The 27199-nt window shown below is 40.9% G+C and overlaps 2 protein-coding genes across 2 annotated transcripts in view; one reads left to right on the top strand and one right to left on the bottom strand.

Annotated features, from left to right (window-relative positions):
* WDFY4 (WDFY family member 4) overlaps window positions 1-27199 on the top strand; it is a 328638-nt gene that overhangs the window by 252973 nt on the left and 48466 nt on the right. Inside the window, exon 48 of the mRNA XM_054572378.1 lies at window positions 26159-26201. Within this exon, the coding sequence (XP_054428353.1) occupies window positions 26159-26201 (43 nt within the window). The remainder of the gene's footprint in view (window positions 1-26158; window positions 26202-27199) is intronic.
* On the bottom strand, window positions 3839-4603 carry LRRC18 (leucine rich repeat containing 18). Its single transcript, XM_054572380.1, has one exon. The coding sequence runs from the start codon at window positions 4601-4603 to the stop codon at window positions 3839-3841; it is 765 nt and encodes a 254-aa protein (XP_054428355.1).

Genomic DNA, 27199 nt, shown 5'->3' with positions numbered 1-27199 from the left:
CTGTTTTTCATGTTTTATTTTCCCTTCCTACCTGTGCATTACTGAAATATTTGTTAAAGTTCTACTTTGATTTATCTATAGTATTTTAGTATATTTATCTGTATGAATTTTTTGTATAATTTTAGTTGCTTGGGGTATTACATTATATGCACATAACTCATGACAGGCAACTGGTGTTGAGATTTTACCAGGCTGAGTGAGTGTAGAGACCATAAGCCTTTTAAGTCTTAGTATCTTTAAAATTTTTAATTGTCTATGATTTATATCTATTATTTTCTTTATATACATGAAAAAAATATTTGGAAAATATTTTCCGAAGTCATTTTCACACACAGATGATCTAAAGTAAAAAGAGGCAAAATGAATTTAAGAAGCAAGTCAGTAGCTTGGCCAGCACTGGGGAGCTTGGCTTCCAGAATGTTCCCCTTCACTCTCTCCTCCTGCGAGCTCTTCTTCAGAGTTGATTATTCTTGGTAGCTGATCAGTCTTCAAGTTTTTGCAATAAACTACTCTAAGGAGATGCTGAACTTACCCTGGGAATGGAGACACAAGAGGTGGAGGTAATTACTCCAAATCACAGAGGCAAAACACAAGGGCAGAGGTCACACACATGGGTCACCTAGGTTATGCCTGGCTTTTAGAGAGGATGGTGACTGGGTTAGTAGTATAGGGTTTCATTTTTTTTTTTGAGGAAAGTGAAACCCCACAGTTTTCCTAGCAAGTATTTTTAGGCTTACCACAATTTCCAGGAACTAAAGATGCACGAGGTATTTTAGAGCATGAAGAAACTTCAACACCAAATGTTTTCTTTGACAGAGAAGAAACAAAACATAAAAAATGACTCCTAAATGATTTCTATCTCCATTCTTTGCTTCATCCTTACTACCAGAATTTCCTGGCTAACAAGATATCTATGTGAATATATCCCTATGGAAAACCAAAGCCCTCTGCCCATTGATATCTCAATCCTGGTGAAGTTAAATGCACTTAAAACCCCTTCCTGCCCTGGCTGGGTTGCTCAGCCAGGTTGGAGTGTTGTCTCATACATCAAAAGGTTATGAATTCAATTCCCAGTCAGGGCACATACCTAGGTTTGTGGGTTCAGTCCCTGGTCAGGATATGTATGGGAGACAACTAATTGATGTTTCTCACATTGGTGTTTCTATCTCTTTCCTTCTGTCTCATCCTCCCTCTCTCTCTAAAATCTAAATGTATCCTTGTATGACAATTAAAGAAAAAAAAACCTTCCTAAAACATGGCTGTAAAAGAAGAAAGCATAAAAAATCACCTAGATCAAGGCTGGCAAATAAATGTCATCTTGCATGCCAACCACTCAGTTGGCAGAAAATCAGGAGCATTGCTTTGGAGAAAGATTTTGAGGATGGCTGAAGTGAGAGAACTGTGCTATGATGAGGCAGATCAACAAAGATGAGTCAGTGAGTAGAGAGACAAATCCAGGGTGCAGGCCAAGATCCTTCCTAGGGGCAAAGGGAGATCTTTTTTTTTAAAATTCCTGGTTCTTTGTTGATCCTTTTGAATGAATAAGAAGGGAACTCTAATTCTAAGGTGATTCTATATTTCTTGGCTCAGAGATGAAATAGCTTAAATAGCAGGGAGTCTACCTTAAAGACATGTTCAAAGCCCAACATACTAGTAGTGGCTCCTGGCATGACATCTCACCAGGCACATCATAGACACAACTGCTTCATTCATCTTCAGAAGGGCTTCTAATTATTTCCAACATTAAACAAAGGGAAATATGTAAAGGATGATACTTAATGCTGGCAAGGATACAGTAAAATGGATTCTCTAAAATATTACTGGTAGATACATGAATGTACATAAACTTTTTATAAGGTAGTTGATATCATGTATAAAACATTATTTTTAAAAACACACCCTTTAACACAATATTTGCAATAATGGTGCTATACCAAGGAAATAATGCAACATATTTCAAAAATCTTAATCATTCAGGCTTTCATCACAAAACTGTTTCTATTAGTGAAAAACTGGGAACAAATTAAATGCTCAACAGTAACTTATAATGATGTGTATCTATGTTTATCTTGTGGATATTTGAAGTTATGGTTATTAAGACCATGTAACAACACAGGTTTCAAAGAAAGATGAAAATAAGATGAATGCTGTAATTTTAACTACATAAAAATATGCACAGAAAAATAACTAATAAGGAACTCTCTCAATAATATTGTTGGCTTACACTATAGAATTGTATATAATTTAAAGCTGCTACATTCAAAATTATGATGTGGTTTTTCACTTTTATAATGGAAAATATTTAATAAAGGGAACACTGAAAAGGAAATTGTTAATCTATGTCTTAGAAAGGCAATGGCTAAGCATTATAAAGGAAAATAAGCAATGAGGGTTGAAGAAATGAAGTACACTGTCTACTCTGGTTTATAATGTGAAAAAAGAAAGAAGCTAGTCCTACTGAACCCAGCATATCTCTCAGTGCTTTCATTTGACAGAACTTGTGCCAACACAGAAAATTCTTCATTAATTTTTTTTAAAGAAAGCTTTCCTAAAGATATCTTTCTTAATCCTTTTATGCAGTATGAATGTGTGAGTGAGTGGTGCAGCGAAAGTTCTCTGCTATTGTGAAGACTGACTCTACCCCTGTCATTTCTGCCAAAAGATCTAGTATAGAGAGGGACAGTGTCCAAAACAGTATTTCAGTTTTGAGATTTACAAAGCTTCAGTTCTTAGAGAAAACTGACTTCTATTGAGTACTTTGTGTGTTATTTGCTTTAGATGCACAACGACCCTTGGAACTGGGGTCGTATTATTCCCATCATGCAGATGAGGAAACCAAATCTAAGTAAGATGCCCAAGGAAATGGCAAGATGAAGAGCTTCCCAGAACCTAGATCTGGCCAACTGCTGAGTCTTTGACTTTCTCTCTGCCAAGCCAACCCTGCATACTACATGGTCTTGCTCTCCTAACTTCCTCAGCTAATGGCATTTCTGTCTGTCCACTTTCAGTGGGTTTTCCCACTGAAAGGTTGCACAAGTTGCACAGGGTAAGCCAAGCTTTTCCCCCATTGAACACAGACCCTGCACCAAACACAGTGCCTAGTAAGGTTACTTATTTGTTGAATACACCAAATATAGCCTTTCTTTTCTTACTTCCACAAGAGCCTGGAAAAGAACTGGACAGAATAAGATGGGAGTGAAACCTCTTTCATTCATAGTCAGGGGCTTGAGGTTTAGTCTACAGAGAGTTCCTAGAGCAAATTATGCAAACACAGATAAGAGAAAAAGATGACACTGCCTTGAGCCCAAGATATTATCAGTCAGTACTAAATGATAAAACCTGCCCATCTCTGTGCCCTAGTTTTGTTCCCTTCCAAGGCTAAATGTCCATCTGCTTCTAGCAACCCATGCTCTGAGATCCCTGATGTTTGAAGCTCTGACCCAAAACAGCTCCATAGAACAAGCTCTGCATTCGGAAGCTGGTGGGTAGTCCTGAACTCTATGATAATGACACTGAGAGTGTGCTACCACCATTAGCTGCCCAGGCCATGCGACAGTAGGCAGGAGAGTTCTGGAACAGAAGATGAAAAGCCTTTTCCTTACTCATGAACCTGTATGGGTGAATGTGCACATGCCATGCAGAGGAGACAATGGCAAAGAACTAAAGCCCTTTGGTCAACAAAATCACAAACCAAGATGGTAGGGAAAGGTGTTTTATGGGCTTGGCCGGAAGAAATATTGCAGTTAATGGGGCAATCTCTCAATTTTCTGTTGATACAGCCCATTGCCATCTCCCCTCCCTCCCTTTCCCCTTTATGCCTCAGGGTCAGGGTCCAAGGTCACCTCCAATCTTCCTGGGACTCCTTGGCCGTGGAGTTGGGTGAGACCAAACTGCCGAAGATGGCCTTTCTTGGTGTCATAGCCATGCTCTTGATTCTGTTCAGCTTGTCTCGGGCCTGTTGGCATTTTCTCAGGCAAGGCCCACACAGATCCTTGGCCTCCACCAGATATAAGTTTTCCAGCCTCTTGATGGAGTCTATGAATATGTCAGACTCCTCTGCCATGGGGAAGGGGTTTCGCTTTATGTTGAGCTTTTTTAGCTTGGGCAGCTTGGAGATGCTGTTGGGGATGCTGTTGAGCAGGTTGTCATGGAGTCCTACCTCATGGAGCTCCTTCAAGGCACCCAGCGTGGTCGGAACACTGTCCAGGTGGTTTAAGCCTAAATTCACAGTGCGGATGTTCTTGAGTTGGTTGAGTTCCACAGGCAGCCCGTTGGTGGTCAGCCTGTTGTTGCTGACATTGAGGTAGAGCAGAGAAGTCATCTGCCCAATGGACTCAGGGAGCTTGTCAATGTAGTTGCTGTGCAGGTCCAGCCACCGTAGGTTCTGGAACTTGGAGATTGAATCAGGGATCTTCTTGATCAAATTTCGGCTAAGATCAAGCTCATCTATATCACTGAGTCTCAGAATACACTTGGGGAAGTTGGTAATTCCCATTTTGCTCAAGTCAAGACGTTTTCTCCCATCAAATGTGATTTTGATACAATTCTTAGCCACCTTGAGGGTGATCTTCTTGCCCTTGGGGCCTTTTCCACTCTTGGCCATATTCTTTAGTAAAGGAGCATGTATGAAGTGTTTTGTTCTGGTTGGTTGGTGATCAGTTTGAGGAAAAGATCACATGAAACTATTAGAAAATATACTCTGATAAGAAGAAAAAATATCAAGTTAGGAGATGACATGAAGATACTGGATTCCCCCCAAATCATAATGCTTTTCTCTCTAATAACTTAAAATAAGAGAAAGAGGAGAGTGGAGAGAATAGGGCACCAACAGAAGTAACCTAGAAAAAGACCTTCAGCAAATTGAATGCCCTCTTTTCAGTGTTTCCAGATGTAAAGTGAGAGGTGCAAGTTGGCCTGAAAGATGCTCGGTGCCCATTTGGCTGTGTTATTTCCTGATTTATTATGAATCTCTCTATTGTCCTGAACTTTCAAATAACCCCTGTCTCTCTGCTCAGGGTACATGTATGTGTGTATGTGTGCTTTCTTGGATATTTGCCATTTCCTAGACCCTCATATAAATCTAGCCTTTACTTAGAGTTATCTCAAGATTCCTAGAGTGGGACTGCTGAGTTCTCAGAGATATCATAGCCTGGATATGAGGGGATAAGGAGAGAGTTAAGAATGACTTAACTGCCCTGCAGTTTCTGTACTTATGTCTTTTCTTCACCTTAAGTACCCAGGGGAACTAGTCAAGTTGTGGTTACTCTAACTGCCATGCAATGGGAACGGCACAGAAAAGTCTTCTGCTCTGCCCACAAGAAAGAGGATCTGCTTGTACCATTCCTGTTAGCAAGAAGGGGCCAGGGCTGAACTTAAGTGACTGGCAGAACTTAAAAGAGAATACTGCCCTTTTTAACTCCTGTCCCCTTCACTGCCCCATTCTTCACAGTGAAATTTAACTGTAGACACCTGTACACTGAAAGTATGCTGATGGTTATGGCTGTTACCATACAAAGAAGTAGAATGCACAGAGTGAGGGGTGGATTTTGGCCTCAGATGCTGACTTAGAAGTCCAGCTCTACCACACACAATGTTCTAGGTTTTCAGTGCTTTAGTTTACTCATTTGTGGAAGCACCCCTCTTATAGAGTTCCAAGAGAGTGGGGATTATCTAACTATAAAGCTGTCACAAACTAAAATCTCACTCATGAAGAAATAGACAACCCATAAAGACCTATACTTTAAAAAGACTGAATTTATAGTTGAAGAGCTCCCCCCACCACAACCCTAGGCCCAAATGGTTTTATTGGCAAATTTTACCAAACATTTAAAGATGACAATAACAATTTTACATGACCTTTTCCAGGAAATAGAAGAAGGAGCAATTCCTAACTTATTTTCTGAGACCAGCTTACCCTGATACTAAAATAACATATAGATAATGTAAAGAAAGAAAACTATAGGTCAATATTCCTGATGAACATAGACACAAAACACTTCAACAAAATTGGTAAATTGAATACAGCAATATATTGAAAAAAAACCCCACAATAACAAAGTGGGTATGCAAATTGATTGATTATTCAGTGATCAATGTAATATAGCATATTAGGTTCAAAAGAAAAAAGTACATGATTATATCAACTGATGCTGAAAAACGTGACAAAATTTAACATTTATTCATGACAAAAACTTTCAGCAAACCAGTAATATAAAGGCTTTTTCTTAACCCGATAAAGGGCTTTCACACACACACACACACACACACACACACACACACACACACACACCCTACAACCAAATCTTACTTGAAGACAGAGTAAATGCTTTTCCCTCTATGTTTAGAAACAAGTCAAGAAGGTAAACTATTGCTATTCCTATTTAATATTATAATGGAAATTGTAGCCAGTGCAATAATGCAAGAAAAATAAAAGACATACAGATAAGAAAAATTAAATAAAACTGACCCTACTCACAGATGACCTGGTTTGTCCACAGAGAGAATTTAAAGAAACACTCTTGAAACTAATTAATGGGTTTAACAAGGTCGCTGGTTAACATAACGTTAACACACAAAATCCCCACTGAATTTTTGTATCCTAGTAATAAAGAACTGAAAGCTGAAATTTGAAAAATGATAACGATTTAGAAATTAAAACACTTGTGTATTTCACCTAAGTTACAAAAATATGCAGGATTACTAGGGTAAAAGTTACAAAATATTGGTGAAAGAAAGTAAAAATATAGTTAAACATACCGTGACCGTGAGTTGGAAGAGTCAGTATAGATAAGATTTCAGCTCATCCCAAATTGGTCTAAAGATCAATGCAATTCCAATAAAAATTCCAACAGGATTATGTATATATATATGAATGAACAGATTCTAAAATTTATATTGAAAAGGAAAGGGACTATAAATCCATAACAACTTTTAAAAAGAAAAAATTGAAGGATTCATGCTTCCCAATTTTAAAACTTACCATGTAATTAAAATATGTGATATTGGCAAAGGGACAGATATCTAGATCAGTGAAACAGAAAGTAGAATCCAGAAATAGATCCACATAACTATGACCAATATAGTCTATCAGTTTTTGACAAAAGTTCAGAGAAAATTCAATGGAGAAACAATAAACTTTCAACAAATGTTGCTGGGGCAATTGGTTACCCATATGCAAACAAAATTGAATCTCAACCTAGTGAAATTACCTGAGATTAACTCAAAATTAATGATAGTTATGAATGTAAAATTTAAAACCATAAAACTTTTCAAAGAAAATGTAGGCGAAGATCTTTATGACTTTGAGTTAGGCAAAAGTACAATTCTTGAAGGAAATATTTACAAACTGGACGTCAACAAAATTTAAAATTTTTACTCTATTTAAAAAAACTGTTGATAATGAAAAACAAGCTATAGGCTAGAAGAAAATATTTGCAAACCACATATCCAACAAAGTACTAGTATTCAGAATCGATAAGAACTCAAGGTCAACAGTAAAAAAAGCAAACAGTGCAATTAAAAAATGCCCAAAAGATTTAATAAAACATTTTACCATAGAAGTTATATGGTTGGCAAATGAGCCCACAGAGAGTTGCGCAGCCTTATTAGTTACCAGGAAAGTGCTAATTAAAAATCACAATCAGATACCAGTATAGTTATTAGAATTTCTAAAATTAAAAAAAAAAAACATAAAGACCAGTGGTACAAAGATTTGACAGGGATGTAGAACAACTAAGAGTGCTCATAGATTGTTGTTGAGAATTTGAAACAGCACATTCACTTTGATAAAGCAGTGGCAATTTCTTATAAAATTAACCGTATACTTAAAACCCAGCATTTCCCCAACTAGGTATTTACCCTAGAAAAACAAAAGCTTATGTTCACACAAAAATGTGTTCATCTATGTTTATAGCTGCTCCAGTCATAATTGCAAAAACAGGAAAAAAATTGAGAGATCTTTCAGTGGATGGATGGATAAAGAAATTGTGGCACGTCTTGTAATGGTATACTATGAAGCATAAACAGGACAAATCTACTGATACATGCAACAACGTGGATGAATCTGAAAAGCATTTCACTTTGGCAAAGAAACCAATCTCAAAAGTGCACATAAGAGATAATTGTATTTATGTGACAAGGGAAAAGCCACAACTATAGATACAGATGACAGATGAGTGGTTGTCAGGAATGGGGATGGGGAAGGTTTGAGGGGAAGGAAGCAGCTATTGTGAGTAACTGGAGTGCTGGTACTACCTATGTCCTGACTGTGGTGGTGGGTAGGCAAAGCTGTACATATGTTAGAGCTCAAAGAACTGTCTACATAAAACAAGGCAATTTTATTGTAAGTAAATTTAAGTTTTAAAAAAAACTTAAAAATATTTGGAACTCTATATTCTATTTCTGTCTCTCATACCTCAATTGCTTGGTCAGCCCAATGTGGAAGTCTGTGACTTTTTTATGCCCATTTCCTTTAGCCCTGTTTGTGCCTTATAAAGGTCATCCAAATGTACACCATGTGGACTCTGCCATGGTATGTATGCATGTCTACCAAATGTATGCACACGTGCATGCTGTAGGAAACAGCTGCACACGTGGTGTGTCAGAAAAACTATCCTACTACACTTGAGTTAAAATTTAATTTAAAATAAGATGGATTGATTGGGGGAGCCTGTGTTGTGGTCATATATTTATCAACGACTTCTCCTCATGGTGGGTTGCCAGATTTAGCAAATAAAATTACAAAATTCCAGTTACATTTGAACTCGAGATAAGCAGTAGGTAGTTATTAGTATGCATATGTCCCACACATTGCTTAGCTCCATATTTTACAATATTTGGCAACTCTGTCCCATAGGCCTGAACAACTGGTAAAGTTTCCTTTGTCCATGATCCTAATTAGTCCTTTGGAACTAATTTAAGCCAAGTCAATGCTTATTCCTGCATTCCTTTGTTTGTTCATCCATTCAGTCAATATATGGAGAGTCTACTATGCATCAAGACTGTTGCACAGGTGGGCAATAAACATGGCCAGTCCCCAAGCTCAAAGAGCTAAAATCTAGATTGTTACTGATTCTGGCCATTAGATTCCCTGAGCACTCAAAGGCTAGGCTGTCTTTTGTGTCTCTTGCATTTAGCCAAAGTTCAGATTACGGAGGCCACGCACACCAAGCAATGGTTAGAGGGGCCATGTATGGGAAGGCTGCTTCCAGGAGACTGGAGATCCAGCCAGTTTAGCCTAGCTGAGCCTGCTCCCCACAGCCCATCAGCACCATGATAAGAAGACCTCCCAGCTCTGATGAATGATAGGGAGGAAGCAGCATGGAGCTATCTGCAGAGTACTTCTCCATTAAGGAGCTTCTCGCCCGCAAGAGCTTTGGCTCTGAGCCTGCTCATTAATCATTTGCACAACTAAGTAAGGGCTGGCTAGGATAATGCACTTTACTTCCTCCCCAATGTGTTTGGGTCTTCAGAAAGCCCCAGATCAGGTAGAGCATGATCAGTGCCCATCCCTCCATGCTTCTCCTAAGGGCCACCTTACCTGGCTGGGCCTCTTGCTTTGGGTTATGGAGGGCAAGGTATGTTGTGTTGCTCAGTGTCCATCCTGGACCCCTAAGCTACTGAACATTATGAGAAGCAGACCACTGGCAGGACATCCCTTCTCTCATTCAACTCTGAATGGTCAGCATCCTGCACAGGGCTGCTGGCAAAAGAAGTATGAAATAAATGATCTTTTGATACAACTGAAACTAGTTAGATGGCCTGCTATCAATTTATAGAACCCTTAAGAGTGGGACCAACCCACCCAAGGGAAGCTGGTGATTATAAACAGAAAGAGATGTAAACAGATTGCCAGATTAATGGATGGACAGATCAAAGGACAGTTAAAAGGATGAATAGACAAATAATAGGTAACATTTCACATAAACAGCTCAGGAGGCCAAATATGAGAAGTTTCTAAATGTACTACATCTTCTTGTCTTGTACATTTTTTTTTATACTTTGAAAAAACTGAACCAGTTGGTTTAACTTTAATTTCTCATTAATTTTTTTATCTAGTCATTGTGAATCAAACAGCATGGTGGGACACCCCATGGATATCTAAATTAAAAATGTAATAGAAACCTATATTTTAATGTCATCAAAATATTGCAAGCATTTCAGTTGTAAGATCATTATCATCACTATGATAATAGAATTTATGTGATACTTTATGCTCATGTATCTTTTATTTTTAAGTAAAACAACTTTGGATATATCTAATATTTTAAACATCTTGCTAAAATGATGTCAAAATAATCATTTCATTCTTTCGACTGATGCATTGAGGCACAGAATAGACACACTGTAGAAGTGAAACCCCCAAACAGCTTTTTTTTCCATGGTCAATATTTGGGACTAACTTCATAGCAAGGTTCATGCCATATGGATGAGAAATATCTTTTGCTTTTGGGCCATTCTTCAAAGGAAAATGATGCAAACTTCCCTCTATGAAGTCCCTCATTCAAAAGTCATTGCATTTATTCTCTCCCACACCTCTCAAGAGATTCATTCACTAGACATGTAACAGGCCAGCCTCACCTCTGCTGTGACTTCCCTTGTGGTTCCACATCATTTCTTGTGTCCTCTACCCCTCCCTGGAATGAGCTGTATGCTCACACGTGAAGCCACGTGGCAGGTGGAGATGTGGAATGGTTACTGTGGGGCCATCTATGGAGTGGGTGTATTTGGAACCTCCGGCCAGGCCTCTAAAATAGGCATTAATGTTTAACTAAGGCAGAGCCTGCATGGAGGGAAAGAATGACCATTTGGTGTCCACTTTGGGCTAGGAGCTGTGTGCTCTGCAACTTGCTTTGCGGTGTTATATGGTGTTTGGAATATAGACTCACTGGGAATGTAAACATGAAGTATTTTTATTTTTTTTCTACTTATGCCCCACTGTATTATGTTAGGCCCCTCCTTCTGTGGTCAGAAGGAGAGACTGCCAGGACAGGGACAGCCAAGAGGCAGAAAGATTTCTGTGGCACTCCCAGGATAGCTGCACCAGACACACTTGGCAGAATTGATGGAGATGACAATAATGGGCTGGAAAGAGATGCAGACAGCAGAAGTGGAGTCCACACCTGATAAGGGTCTCCCAACATCAATTTCAGATATGCTACCTAATGTCAAGAGCCACTTACCATCACTCAGTCAGGTGACATGTACCAAAGTAACTGTTGCAAGCATGCTTCTGGGCTCCTCCTGTATCTCTAATCTCCATAGCAAGTATATCAAGCATTAATCCTTTTTTTTTAATAAGAGAATTGAGGCTCTGAGAAGTCAAGTGACTTCCTGGAGGTCACACAGACAACACAGCACAGCCACGGATGTGTCTGATACCAAAGTTATGATCTTTCAATACATTCTGCTACCTCTCTCTTTTCTTCCTTCTGTTGCTGTTGCCCAAGCAGTAGAAAATGCCTCAGCCTGAGGGACATCATGCTGGCCCCCAGGACTCCAAGGAGCCACAAGTATTCAGGAGCAATAGTACTCCCAGGGCAAGTGCTACCTCTCCAACAAAAAATTATGGCTGCCTGTACCACATATGCCTAAAAAGGTGTGTCCTGTTTTGGGTCACCCATGGGCTCTCTGACATTGGAACCAAGAAGTATCACCGAGTTCTCTGAGTGACTAGTCACTCACTCAGGTCCATTGTAGTTTGGCATGGGCTAGCCAGGGACCTGAGGTGGTGGTCACCACAGACTGTCTAAAGGAAACTGGAGTGTCCTCAGTTGAAGTAGCCGGCCAACCTGATGGACTCTGAGAAGACGGATATGTGATCTCTGTCCAAAATCCCTGCAGGGGTAAGAAATGTAGATGTCCCATTGGCTTTTTGAAGGGACCACATCAAAATCAGGGTCCCCAAAGAAATAATTTCTGCTGGACCCATTACCTGTTCGCTCCACTGCCTAAGGGCCAATGTGTGGGGAGCTTGTTTTTATAGAAACATATACGCATGCATATATTTAAATATATCTATATAATGTGAATTTTAAAGATATTTTAATAGCATTAATAGAGTCATTTAACTGTAAGAGCTTGGAGATCACCAGTGAAAGGGAGTAAGGGAGGGGGAGAGAAAGAGACAGACAGACAGACCGAGGCAGAGAGGGGGAAATAGTTTAAAAGGAACACATTATCACATCATACCACTGGTCAGTTCATTAAATAGGCACCTGCCTTAAGTGGGCAGTGATGGAGACAGATGTCTGTTGTTGTTTAGCCCTTCCAGTCCCCATGGGCCCCACGGTGAATGTAAAGATATAGGTTTTTCATGCAGCCTGGCTTGGAACATTAGCCCACTGGGTGCACAGAGCAGCAGGGCCCTCCTCTTCCCTGGGGAGCTTTGGGCTGTGTGGTGGCCTTGAGAGGCTGCATGCAGGCCACCAGAAGTTCGACATTCACCTTGTAGGCTCCCTTCACATTCTAACTGCTACACCACACACTTCCATTATTCTTAAACAATGGCCTCCTCCATGTGTCTGTCCTTTGATGCTATTGCCTGCCTTTTGCCCTCTGCCCCCACACACATTCTTAACACCACCCCTTGGAGGTACCTCAAGCCTTCTCTTCACAGGGCAACCTCCCACTTACCATTTCATTCTGTCACCACAGCTCTTCTTTGAGGCAGTACTAGTTCCTCCACACAGAGATAAGGAGGCTGGTGTGCTGTGGCGAGGAGAGCGAGTTATGCACTCACACAGCTTGCTTTGTCCCAGAATTTCTGGACAGAACATTTCTCAAGGCATCACTGCCTCAGCAAGCAGGCTCTCTATATGGAAATCGTTGGGTTCACATCCTTTGGCAATTATCAGGCTAATTTGATCAACATGGATCTTGAGCACCTTCCTGGAGAATATTGTGTGTAGCTTTTTCTACCCCTAACATTATTTACTTTTCCATCACCAGTGGGGCGCTGTACAGGGGCTGCCAGGGAAGCTGTTATCTGTTGAACTACCCCTTCACCCCAGCTGAGAATAAAAATGTAACTTTTATTTGGAAAAAACGTTCCCAGGGGTCACATGGCTCAATAACAAATATGATAATTTCTTATTGGTTTAATAGCATCCATTTTGTAATTCTGAATGTGTTCTATTTTAATTGCATTTCATAAAGGAACAAAAGGGAATAGGTGCCTTGCAATTAAAATAAAATATTAAGATTATTAATTTAACAGATTAGGAGTGTCCTGTTCATCAACTGGCATGTTCAAAACACACAAACAAACCTCGACACAGAGGAAAGTGGAGAAACCACAGTCAGTCCTGGCATCTTTAAGCTCCATGAGGAGAGCAATCATCCAATTTCAACAACATGGTTTAAGTGTTGGTACTTAAACCAGACAGACATCACTGTACTTTCTCCTCACAGCCATGACCTCTCTTACAGATAAGGAAACTGGAGTTCAGAGAACTGCCTGGCAGGGGGAAAGCATGGAGTTTTGACTCACATGGGTTGCTGTCAGCTCCCTAAGCACCATCCAGGGGACCCTGGACAGCCTTGTGACCTCAGTGGGCTTCAGGTCCACTTCTGTAGGTAGGGTACTAGAAGCAGCTGCTTCTGAAGGGCAAGGTGAGGGTCAGTGAGGGGCTCAGAAATCTCTGTTTTGACTTTGTGTTAGGGGAGGTGGGGGAGGAGCTATGGCATAGCTGATCCACAGTGAAGCCAGACTTAGGGATTCCACCATACAGAAACAAGGTTCAGACTCCACAGCCCTGTGTCCTTGTTTACCAGGGTGTCCCTCACTCCTCTGTGCAGTCTTTGGATTACTTTATCCTGGAGGACAAGGGGTCATAGCTTCTTTGAGGCACAGGCCCCCTAGAATCTCAGAGTGGGGGCAGTTCTTTTTATTGTTGTTATTATTATTTTATTTACAAATCATGTTAATTCTATTATAGTTGTCTCAATTTTTCCTCCTTTACCCCCCTCCACCCTTCCCACCCCCATCCCTGTTCCCACAGTCAACTCCCACTCTGCTGTCCATGTCCATGGGTCATTCATACATGTTCTTTGTCTAGTCCCTTCCCCTTCTTTCCACCATAGTCCTCTTTCCTCCTCCCCTCTGGTCACTTTCAATCTGCTCCATGTTTCCATGCCTATGGTTTATTTTGTTCATTAGTTTAATTTGTTGAATAGAGTCTACTTATAGGTGAGATCCTATGGTAATTGTCTTTCATCAACTGGCTTGTTTCACTTAGCTTAATATTCTCCAGTTCCATCCATGCTGTCGCAAAAAAGCAGGAGTACCATCTCTCTCTCTCTTTCTATCTTTCTTTCTTAAATGTAGATTAATTTTATTTATTTATTTTTTAAATGTCAAAGTTAATTATAAAATATTCAAAAAAAATTAAAACCATTATAAAGTCTCAGCAATTAAGCCAACATGACACCAGCACAGAAACAATCAAGTAGATCAATGAAATATAATGAGCATTCTAGAGACAAATGTATATATCTAACAATATAATATATGATTAAGTTGACATTTCAAATCAATGGGGAAAGTAAGGCTTATTCCACAAATAAGGAGCATGGACCACTATTACTTGAAATAAAACAAATATAGAGCCCTATTTCACACATTGTACAAGAAATATTCAGGTGAGTTAAAAATCAATATGTGGAATCTATGGAGTTTTAGAAGAAAATAGAGCAAATATTTTTCATGACCTGAAGTAAAATATTCAAACCCAGAAGCTATAAAGTAAATATTGACAATATGACTAAATTAAACATTTTACTATATAGTAATATACACATAAAAAAAGTTAAAGGACAGGGAATAGAATAGAAAAATATTTGCAACACATCTAAAACATAGTTCATAGGGGTTCTTTTGTTCTTTTTTTGTTTGTTTGTTTTTAGGGAAAAAAGTTCTACAAACTTTTAATCAATAAATGGATAAAGAATACCAAAAAAGCATTTAAAGCTTTTTTAAAAAAAAATGATAGAAATAAGCAAGAAATATACAAAAACAGGTTGAGTTTCAACAAATAGTAAAGGAACAATTAAAAATAAGATCATTTTCACAGATTAATGAGTATTAAAAATATTGGTAATATCAAGTATTGGCAACTCTGAAAGGAACTGGATATTCTTAGACACTTTTTCTTCATCTTAAAGCAGTCCCTTTAGCATACTTTGCAGTGCTGGTTTGGTGGAGGTATATTCTTTTAGCCTTCTTTTGTCTGGGAAACTCCTTATTTTGTCTTCCCTTTTAATTGAGAGCCTTGCTGGGTAGAGCAGTCTTGGTTGCAGGCCTTTGCTTTTCATGACTTGGAATATTTCTTGCCATTCCCTTCTGGCTTGCAGTGTTTCTGTTGAGAAGTCAGATGCTAGCTGTATCAGGGCTGCCTTATATGTTACTACCACTTTCTCCCTTGCTGCCTTCAGGATTCTCTGTCTTTGATATTTGCCATTTTAATGATGATGTGTCTTGGAGTGGGCCTCAACGGGTTCCTCTTGAATGGGACCCTCTGTGCTTCCTGGACTCGTGTGACTTTTTGTCTCCTCCTAGTAGGGAAGTTTTCCATCATGACTTTCTCAAACAGGTTCTCTATCCCTTCCTCATCTTCTTCTCCTTCTGGTATCCCTTTTATATGAATATTATTACATTTCAGGTTGTCCTGCATTTCCCTAAATTCCTCTTCATTCTTTTTCAGCCTTTTGTTTTTCATTTTCTTGCTCTTTCTGGGAGCTTTTTTCTACCTTGTCCTCCAGCTCACTGATTCGGTCCTCAGCTTCATCTAGCCTGGTTTTGATATCTTCTACTGTGTTCTTCAATTCAGAAATTGTATTCTTCATTTCCTCTTGTCTCTTATTGATGGTTTCTATGTCCTTTTTCATGCTGATGTAGTTTGCAGTAAGTTCCTTATAGTTTCCCTGTAGTTTTTGGTAATTCTCAGCTCACTGAGCTCACTGAGCTTTCTTACAACCGTTGTTTGGAACTCAGTATCTGATAGTTTATTTCCCTCTATTTCATTTAGTTCTCTTTGTGGGGATTCCTCCTTTTCCTTCGAGTGGAGTGTATTTCTTTGTCTTCCCATTATTTGTGACTCTTCTTTTTTGCTTCTGCTTCTTAAGTTGATCTGTCTTGATATCCTGACTTTGTGGTGTGAACTTCTATGGTTGGGGACCACTGTTTTTACTTTCTGGATCTGCCTCTGATGATGTCAGATGTTGACCCTGTCTGACCTTAGGCAGTTTGTTCAAGACTTCCAGGAATCTGCTGTTTGTGTCTGTCTCCTTTAGCTGTTAATCTATTCACTCTGCACTCAGCAGGGGACCTTATACAGCTCTGAGTGGGGAGGAATCCCTCCTGGGGGCAGGGTCATTGGGTCCTTTTGTACTGCTGCCTTAAGATGGAGGAGTCTGCACTGGGATCCCACCAGCTACTCTCAATTCTCTCCCCAACCTCCATCCCCAGTCTCTCCTCAAGTGTCGCCAGACCTCTCTGCGCCCCTTTTAGGCAGGGATCTACTGTCTGTGGCTGCCACTCAGAAGGCAGCTTAGACAGCACAGGGTGGGGTGGAATCCCACCTGGGGGCAGGGCTACGGGGTCCTTTGACACCTGTGCCACTCAAGGGGAGTGGGGGGCAGTTCTTTACAAGTGCCCTGAGGCATAAGTATTCTGCCTACAACCCCATTTAACCCCATTGAGAACTTATTGAGGGTAGACCTGGTACACACCCTGGTGTACACTGGCAGGTACACAGGTGTGGTACTCCTCTGCTGTTAGGTAGCTCCCAGCTCTGAGGAGGGCTTTTCTGTAAACCCAACAACCTGTAAAGTTGAGAGATGATAAAGTTGAGAGAGAGCTGAAGGGAATCCCTGAGGATTGCCTATAAGAGAACAACTTAACTTCCCATGGCTCTTTGGAAAATGAAGGCCCTGCTCACATTCTGGAAGAAAATGAACAAAAACAACAAATATATAAGGCCAGATGGCAATCAGTACTAGGGAAAGAAGGGAGACAAAAGAAATAGTGGCATTGGGGTGATGTGCTTCTTAGGGGAAGCTGATCAGGAAAGACAGCTGAGCAGACTAAAGGAAGTAAAGATTCAGGGAGCTGGAGAGGGTGTTCCAGATAGAGGAAACATCAGATGGAAAGGCAGAGAGGAAGGGAGAGACAACCAGTAGAAGAGGAGAAGGAGGCAAGAAGATGGAAGGAAGGAGAGAAGGATGGAGGTAAAGAATAACGAGAGGAAGAAAGGAAGGCCAGAGCACAAATTAGAAAAACAAAATGAGGGCAGATATGGTCTGGCTTATTTTTCAAGTGATCCTCTAACTGTTATGAGAAGAATCCCCAGGACATGTCAAAGCAAGGAGAGAAGGCCAACACATACACTTCTCCCGAGGTGATCATAGAGAGGACTACGACCTCCCTCTTCTGATTTCTACCTGAGGTAGGAGAAAACCCAGCCCTGAGGCTAGCATCAGCCATAGCATTGTGTTGGGCTGGTCCTTCTCTTCTCTGAGCTGTGCACTCTCAAATAGGGTCTGGAGTCCACCAGGAAGCTACCATGTGCTTGCCTCCTAATTCAGCCCACTGAGTGGCTGTACCTGGTGGAAGTGGAGGTAGCCCAGACATGCAAAGGAGTAGACCAGGCTGGATTGGAAATAGCCTCTGCCATGTACTCCCTGAGGTCATGGCCAACCCACTTGTCCCTCTTCTGTCTATACTTGCCTTGCTGATCTACACTTGATACCTTGGTGATCTCCCCTAGTTACAATCATGCATTCACACTCACAGTTCCATTTCCTTTTTGATTAGATGAATTCTGTGAAGTCGGTTCATTTCCTGTTGTGTATAAAAGTGCTTAGTAGAAGGCAAGCACACGGCCAGCAGGGAACAAACAGCTTTTGAGGCCAATGGAACTGTGCTTCACCACCACATTCACTGCCAACCAGGTTTTAATGATGGACTCAATTTACAGATCTGAAAAATGAGTTAGGAAATTGCAAGTTGTTATGAAGAGTAATTGAGGTGATGACTGTGTGTTAAGCGACTAGTGTGTACTGAGTACTCAGTGATCTGGCTCCTGCGGTCATTGCCTTTGGATGGTAAATAATGCTGGTAGATTCATCAAACAACACTGTACTGATTGCCTCCCTCAAATTAGCAGCCCAGGACACTCCCCACTGGCCATTAATCCCAGATGTAGGGTATGTGGAACAACCTTTGCTGATTCCCAAGCACAAAAGTCTTTGCCACCTTTTAAACACAAATTATTATAAGATTAATAATAATAAATATAAATATAATGATAATAACTTGTAGATATGTTCATACCTTTATTCACTTTTAACCTCTAAAGCTTGCTGCAGCCCAAGCTATTCACTTGCTCATTCACTCATTCATGCATGCATTCATTCAACAATTGGTATTTGTGTCATTCTGTAGGTCAGGTTCAGTCAGAAGATATGCAGTGAACAACACAAATATTGTCATATTTCTCATGAAACTCCTATTTTAGGAGAAAGCAAATAAAACAATAAAAACAAAACAAAAAGACTCAAAATTTCAGAAAATAGAATCTGGCAATATGGAAAAGAATATTAAGTGTCAGGAAGAAACTAGTTGTGGGGAGCTAATTTAGCCTGAGATGGTTGAGGAAGTCCTCTCTGAGGTGGCCTTTGAGCCACACAGGAGGATCTGGGGAAGAGCACCCCAGGAAGGAGGCATACCCAGTGCAAAGTCCTCAAAGTGGGGAGATGCCTAAAGTGTTTTTTTTTAAAAGGAGATGAGGTGTTGGGTGGTGGTTAGATCAGGGGCTGCAAGGAGAGAGAGGGTAGAAGATGTGGGCAGAGAGTTGGGGTGAAGTTTAGAATGGTTACCCTGGCTGCAGTTAAGGCAATAGAGATAGGGAGGGGAGGGTAGATGAAGACAGGTTGGTTTCAAGCAGGAAAGGAAGGGAGCATGTACTAAGCAGTGGGGGGGAGGGGGCAAGGGAGGCAGAGGACCATAGTACATAAGATATGTGGCTGAAGCAGAATTGATTGAACAGCCTTCTGGTTGCATATATGGGTCAGACAAAATGCCAGAGCAGGCAATTTCTAGTGGGTCTGGTGTCATCTATATATTTTGTATTAAGCTCACTTTACAGATAAAGCACCAAGCCTCCAGAGCATGTCCCTTGTCAAAGTCACACACTAGACAAGCAGAGCCAGCATCAGCTCAGTTCCCTTGTCTGTGGGTTTAACTGCCATTGGGCTTTTCCGTAAAAGTTTGACGTTACAAATCCTGTGATAAATTTGTCCCTCTGGGCTGACAAGGAAGCTCCTGATTCATCATGTTTTCTAAACACTAACCTAAACTGAGCTGGATCCTAAGGGAACTCTAATCTTTAGGGGGTCCAGGTCAAGCCCCATTTTTAAGACTCATTTCTCACAGGAAAGAAAACATTCATGTGTTATCAGACTCATCTCTGGGGGTTGAGATGAATTCTATTAACGTCAAACTGGTAGAGAGCTTGAAAATTGAAAATTGGTAATGAACTGAATTGGCAATGAACTAAAAGCTGGCGATGGACTGTACAGGAGAGTAGCCCACCATGCCCATTTGGGGAGGTGTGGTTCAGTTGCACACCTTGTGTTCTCAGGATACCAGGGACCAGGAAACATCTATCTTTGACTCTCCAATCACCCAGATGATGAGTGCAGAAAAGAGCATGGGCACCCTCACCTCTCCTCAGCATTGCCAGTCGTGGAGCATTGGATAAGAGAAAGCTGGAGCCATCAAGCACTAGGCCCTAAAAATCAGTCTTTAGACAACTGTGAGGTCCAGGCGCTCGGCAGAGAAGACAGTGGCAGTCTTAGCACCTCCCTTCTTCCCCTCCAGCCTGAGGCTCAGGTCCAGATATTATAAGTAATTCTCATAACCACCTGATGTATTAATTTTCATCTCCAGTGGCCAAATATAGCAACATAGGCACAGAGAGGCCAAGTAGCGTGTCCCAAATCATGCAGACTTGAAAGAGGGGCTCCTACCTTTTCCCATTTTACCTGCTGTGGAAATAGGGTCATGAGGTGTGTGTTCTACTATGTCCCATGAAGAGTCTATCTTTGCAAGGTCTGGCCAAGCCTCAGACTAACCACTTGTTAGTAAGTTCCAGTGTTCAGGATAGCTTGTGGAAGGGGTTTGCCTCCAGATTTCTTAAAAAACGAATTGTGCTCCAAAGCTCACAATAAAGTGATAAAGTGAGGTCTGCTAAAGTTACCTTACCAGGCTCAAGCCTCCTGAGTGAATCCATATCCACACTACAGTTTCCTTAAAGGGGTAACTGGTTGGGGGAAGACGCAGTTCAAACACTAGTCTCTACCTGCTTGTATAACCACAAAATGCTCAAGGAGACTGACTGGAAAAAGAAGCAGGCGTGACCCCAAAGCCCAATGGACTCGTATCCCACCCTCCCCAAGCCAGCCCAACAGATGGACACCTGAGAACCCAGCTGGGTCCTCAGTTAGCTGCTTTGCCTGCCCAGTGTTCAGGGCTAGCTTCTCCATCTCCTAAATAACAAATGAGCTCACATCTCGGGTTTGTAAATAAAGCACACAGGGAAAACCAGCATTTCCAAAGCTGACTACTCAAAGGAGAAAAAAAGTGGAGTTTGAAGCTTTTGGTAAAGTAAATCTATAAATGCAAGGCCACTACCAGAGATAAACATACCTTGTTGTCCCAGTTCTTCCTCCTCAATTGTGCAACTTCATCACCAGGCAACAGGACACTCCTCTGAAGTTAATTAGCATAGTCTTGACACCAGTCTGCAAAGTGGAAGAATGCAATGGCTGAAAGAAAGGGTCTCCAGGACACCCAAACTTCCCTTCCAGGGCTGGGGCTGAAAGGATTCCCGCAATGGGGTTACTCCTGCCCCAACCCCACAGTACAGTGGGAGGTGTACAGCTCCAGGACAGAGCAGCCTTCCATGGTGACAACCCAAGTGGGAGTGGCTAAAAGAGGGAAAAAGACACATTTGTCTCTTTTAAGGGACAAGTAGCTTACTTCTATAGCATCGAGTCCCATGAAATATCATCACACTTCCTTGTAATTTGTCCAGATAGTTTTTTTTTTTTTTCTGTTCTTTGGTTTTTGAGAAAGGTGTCTTTTATCTGCGCATTTATTTAAATTTAATTATTTTTTGCTGGTTCCTCTTTGCACCCTTTTTACACCATGAAATCTACATTTTGAATGAATGTATAATACAGAATCTGGTGGATTTTGCTTCCTTGTTGTTTCCAGTTTAACGCTACCATGACTAAGGCTGTAATGAATATATTTGTGCATGTATAGTCTTCTGTTCAGATTTTTTCTTTGAATTAAATTTCTAGAAATTGAGAAAATTGGTTAAAAGGATAAATATGAAAATTATTATGCAAATAATAGAATAACATTGTAGAAATATTAGAAAATTCATATATACAAATAAAAATAAAAATACTCTAAATTATACTACCTAGACAGAATTAGGAAAACAATTATCAAATAAATAATTTGGAATGCAAAATTAATCTAAGCAATAAAAATTTTAAAGTGTACAAAAAGCAAGTGAAATCATTTAAATTAAAAAATAAAATAAATCATTAAATTAGAAATACAGAAAATTTTTAAACAAAAATTTTAAAAGCATGAATTTTAAATACATAAAAATTTATGCATATGACCCTACTACTGTTTTGTTTAATGCAAAACTAAAATAAAATAGTTCACTTAATTTAAACCATAAATGAATTTAAAATAATTAGCAAGTTAAGATAAGTACATAATTTCTAATTACCTGAAATCCTAAGACATAGTGTATTTCTAATTAGAATACTCATAAAAGTACATAATTTAAATTAGAAAATAAATATTATAAAGATTATAAAACACAGATAACCAAAGATAAGTTAATATTTTCAGGAAGAAAATACATAAAACAATAAATACATTTTAAATTAAAGATATGTAAAACCTAATAAAAAATTAAAGCAACTCAGTTTTAGCATCTAGAGGAAACTTCATGTTGTATAACCTTCCAGACTTTCAATTCATGCACAATATCATGTTTATGGCTCAGATGTACAATAATAATTTGGTTACGTTTTTTAAGGTCAAATATACACAAATTAAAAGTTTGTCAGGTAACTCTAAAATTCAGATTTTTGTGTTGTCATTTTTTATTTGCTTTTATTTACTTTTTCTTCTTCAGAGGAAAGAGCTTGTCTTTGGAGTCAGGGCCCTGGGTCAACGTTTGGTTCCAGCAGGTGCCCTGCACAGCCTGAGATGTTGGGAGTTTATGGGCACCAGCTCTGCACCAGGCTTTGGGGTGGCTCCAGCCAGCCATCGCAGACTTCCCTAGTCCACAACACTCCCTCGCCTTCGTTCCATTTCCTCATCTGTAAATGGGGAAAATGCTACTGCATGGGTCTTTGTAAAACTTAGACAACAAGCAAAAAGAGATTGCAATCTGTAATGCGTTAGACAATTGTTGTTATTATTATGTCTAGGATTGTATGCAAGATTTCTGCATGTTAGGGAAATGAAGAAAGTTAGGAAGCTGTAACAGAAAGGATAAATATCCTTTGAATACCAGGGAAAATCTCTGGTTTGCAAAAATGTCTTTCTTTTCATGGATTTCTATTGACCTATAACATGGATCTGAAAATTAGGCTAACCCACATTTGCTTCTCAGAAGAAGAAGAGTAGGAGTATATCTCCATGACTAGTCTTTTGACTGCTAATGGAAAACTTTTCTTGTGCCACAGACTGCCTCCCCAGCATCACTCAGCAAAGCAAATGTGCTCCCTATCCTGTATCCTTATGCAGGTGATAGGCTGGACAGAACACCCTAGACTCTTGTTCTGTCCTGGGGCAGAAGCCAAACCCCTTAGCAGGCAAGTGTTTCCAGTTTGCCCAATTGAGTGGCTCTTCTTCTCATATGGTTTATGTTTTCTTGACCCCTTTCAGTCCTTCACTAGTCCATTTCACTGTGTCCTTATAGCTGTCTCATAAATGGGAGACACACAGAAAAATTTGGAGAGAAGGCAGGAATTTCAAATGTGTCCACTTTAGCTCAGGTGCCCCAGTTACCTGGTGGGCCCTCTTTGAAGGTCTGTTGTTGTTGTTATTTTTTCTCAGTGCCTTAGGATTACCCCTAGTCCCCTAGTCCCAGAGATAAGGAATATAAGCAGAGGTCCCAGATCCTGTCGCTTCCTGGACTGAGAGGGTATAGTCTCCAACCAGATGAATCCCTTGGCAGAGACCCTTTGGCCTAGGCTAACCCACCCTCTGAAGGCCCCTCCAGGGTTCTCTGCCAGCCTTTCTAGGGAGGAGGTGAGTTTTTGGGCCATACCTCTGTCTCTGTCTGGGGGTCAGGCTCACAGTGAAGTGGAGGGTGGAGTGGAGATATGAGACAGGTGGAGCTACTCCAGCGTGGAGGAGTCAGTGGCAAGATGATGAGGCAAACCATGGGCACAGGAATAAGAAGTGCCTCAAGGCCACATAATAGTATCTGATTTACAGGTGGCACGATAAGTCTAAGATCATTTAGAAAGCTATTGGCAGAACCAGACAGGTCTTGACTAGACGTAAGTCTTCACTCTTACATCACACTCTTCTTCCTCCCAAAGTAGGAAATGATTAACCCTGCTCTGAAATAGCATCAATAGCCACTGGAGCTCTGCCCATTGAGGTGTGCCCATACTTGTGACTTGTGATAGTCTTTTCCAGTGCCATGATCACACTTGACCCCCATCCCCAACACTCAGGTGTGACAGATGTGATCTGCATGTTCAAAGGACCAGGTAAAAGCAGTTCAGAGTAGTGAAGTGGTGGGACAGGACTTGGGCCCAGGTCCTGCTGATGCCAAAGCTAGTGCTCTTTCCCACACTGCCTGCCCTGGACTGTAGGAGGGCTTTGAGAAGTCAAGAGCCATCTTTGGCACCTTGGTTAATCTAAAACTTACACTATATTGATGAAATAATGTAGTTTAGCCATTGTTAAAGAAATACTTTAATTACCAGGTATTTACAAAATTTACATAGACCATCCTAATAGTTCTGTGATTGCCTTCAGATTAGTATTATTATTTTTTTTTTAATTGAGCTCACCTTCAGTTAAGGGTCTTGGCACTGCTGGCAATGACGTCCTTTTTTTGATGGTAACGAAGTGATAGATCTTCCTTGGAGCTCATAGCCAATGAAATGAGGAATGGGATGGTAAAATGCCTTTATCTTCTGCACACCATTCCACCTGGTGTCAGTGTCACAAAAGACCACAAGTAAAATTCTAGAACCCTTTCTGAAAGGGAAAATGACAGAAGCTATCTCTCATTTCTTGGACCTTAAGAGGCAGATTTTATTCCCCTCCCCCCTCACCACTCTCAAACTTCTAAAATAAAGTAGCAAGATGAGCAGTTAGTATATGCCATACCAGCTCCACCTCCTTGGAGCTCAGCTCCACCTCCTTGGGAAGGCTCAGCACACATCCTTTTTAAGGAGTTGAACCCACTGCCTCCAGCCTCAACTCTACTCTTATTTATAGCCCTCAAAGTGCCCTGCCATTCAGGATTGGATAGGAAGCATGCTCACAAGCAGAGCAGGAGAACCAGATGTTTACTCAAACCTTTGCAAACTGAAGAAAAAGTTTTGCTTCTGTTCTTTACCTGGATAAGAAGGACCAAATAGGTCATTTCTATTTTGGGGGGAAAGGGTGAATCCCAGCCTGAGAGTTGCTTTCTGTTTCTAGAAAACCTGTTAGGAAGAGCTGAATAAGGAAGGCTGGGGAGCCTAGGATGGGTGATGTGACAGCCATGCTGTGCGGGGACATGAGGCACTGCCCCTGCTGGGGAACTTGGGCAGCCAGGCTTGTCTAGGCAGAGGCCTGAGGATCCTGATTCAGTCCATGTGGGTGGACATAGAATTCACATGGGGAGGGGTCCATGGGTGCCTGAACAGCACCGAGGCAGAGGACATGGCTGGAAAGAGATATGATTTGGTTTTTGGTTTGGTTTGGTTTGGTTTGGTGGAACATCTGAGCAAAGACCTGGTTTTGGGAATAAAGAGAGTCTCAAGGACATAGAGGGAAAAGAAGCAAAATGGAAAAGGAGCCAAAGGACAAAATAGAGGCCAAGGAACTGGGCTGTACAAGTCCCTGCTGAGCAGGAGGGACACTTCACAGGTAGAAGGTTCCTCCCCACATGCTCCCAATACTGGATCTCGAAACACTTCTAAATCTTCACTGCCAGATTGGTCAAAGGTGGTATTTCTTTGGTTTAATTTGTATTTCTTAATTGTATTTGTATAAACATAAGTCAGTAGAGACTTTCAAGATGACAATTTGACAATATGTGTAAAACAAAAATGCTCAGACTTTTTAGGCCAGTGGTACCCTAGCCAGAAATTTATCTCATGGAGACACAAAGTATTCAGACAGTGGTCATGGAAACATGATTTGCAAGGACAAAGCCAATTACAGAGGCAGACTTACCCAGTTCTGATCTGCCTGTATGGTGGCATCTGCTGCTAGAGGAGTCAACATGCCCCATGGTGCTCTTAGCCCATAAAGCAGGTGGAGGCCTGCACAGACAAGACAACCCTATTCATCATCAGTTAAAAACTACATGAGCATATAGACAGGCCTGTGGGAAAGACTTTTCTAAAAACTGTTAACTGTGGCTACTCCTTAAATGGGAGAGGTAGTTTGGAAACTCTTATTTTATGTTCATATTTTATATTGTTTGTATTTTTCACCACTTGCATATATTATGAAAACAATATATGTGATCTATGTTATATTCACAACAGCAAAGAAGGCTGAGATGTGTCTGTGGGAAACTGATGTGGGGCACGAGGCCCCAAGCTTGCTTCTGCATGTTCCTGGGACTCTACATGGGCCACTTAAGGCAATGGCATATTCTGGCATAAGTGCCACATAAGTGTGACAGTGACTGCAAGAACCTTACCTTTGATGCCATAAAGGGTTTGGATAATAACATGTTGCCTTGGCCAGGAGAGCTGCTATGTGCTCTAGAAGTCTGTCCTCTCCTGCATGTCCTGGCCCCACTAAACCCCAGAAGTCCTACCTCTTCTGATGCTTATGCCTTAGGATATTTGGTTACCACCATTGTTTTCTGTCCCACAGGAGATACCCTGGCTCTGACAGGACCATGCTGCAGAGGTGGCAGGTATAGTGACCCCCTCAGAGGACTTTGGGTTTAAGTAAACTCTCTAGGACTGCAAATCAGAAAGTAGTTCAGGCCCCAGTGATGGACAGAAAAAGTATGTGGATGAATCAGAAGGGATCTTGTTTTTCTAATTTACCAAAGTGTTCCAAATAATTTCCTGAAAATATCTCAGTGATTAAAGGTGATTCTTGAGCCTTAGAGTCAGAGCTATTGCGTATGTTTATGTGTGCTTTGTATGTGTGTGCACATGTACATGTCCTATGTGCACATGTATACTCTGTCCATGAAGGTGTATATAAATGTATCAATGGACATAGCTCAGGAGCACACATCATTCACTTCTTGTCCTGGGGCACTGTACATGACTCCCAGCCTTGATGAGTTGACTTGAGCCTAGGGTTCTCAGTGAAAAGAAGAGACCCCAAGAGGACCCACCCTAGAGGTCACATCGCAACAAGAAAGTAATTCTTTGTCACTCAGAAGCAGGCCAAGGAAAGAGGCCACAGCATGCAGGTTCCATGTCAGAGATGATATAGAACTATAATGGACTGCTCATTCACCAGTGGCCCCTGGTGAACTTTTCCTAAACGCAGCCCCATTCTCAATCTGTGACTATACATCTTAGGGCCCTAAGAATGAATGTTATCTCAAAGGACAAGGAAAAGAAAGTTTTGAAAGTTCCAGAGAAGGACAGATCAGTTAGCCCACTGGTCAGATCCTCTTCCCCTGTGACTGCAAAGTCCCCTCCACTTATTTTTCAAATCATAATGAGGTCAGCGGTAAGTCCACACACACAGCATTTATGCTATTATTTTAACTAACTTTTGAGTATCCCACTCAACAGTTAATGCAAAAGAATGCTTTATCCTTGGCTTTGGGCTGCTGAGCTCTAACCCCTTTTGGACAGGCTCTGCTTCCAGACTATATTTGCTTCACTTCATGTTGGAATGATCATAGCCTCCCTGAGCTGATGTGGCTAATGCATAGGTGCATGGTGA

This window comes from Pteronotus mesoamericanus, unplaced genomic scaffold (assembly GCF_021234165.1).
Source record: "Pteronotus mesoamericanus isolate MK-2021 breed Mesoamerican mustached bat unplaced genomic scaffold, CSHL_Meso_final contig_230, whole genome shotgun sequence".
In the NCBI taxonomy this organism is placed as follows: domain Eukaryota; kingdom Metazoa; phylum Chordata; class Mammalia; order Chiroptera; family Mormoopidae; genus Pteronotus; species Pteronotus mesoamericanus.
Note: the sequence above shows the minus strand (reverse complement) of the source record. Positions and strands in the feature narration are given on the sequence as shown.

Excerpts from the sequence above, each read along its gene's own strand:
- LRRC18 (XM_054572380.1), bottom strand. The coding sequence starts at position 4,603 with ATGGCCAAGAGTGGAAAAGGCCCCAAGGGCAAGAAGATCACCCTCAAG.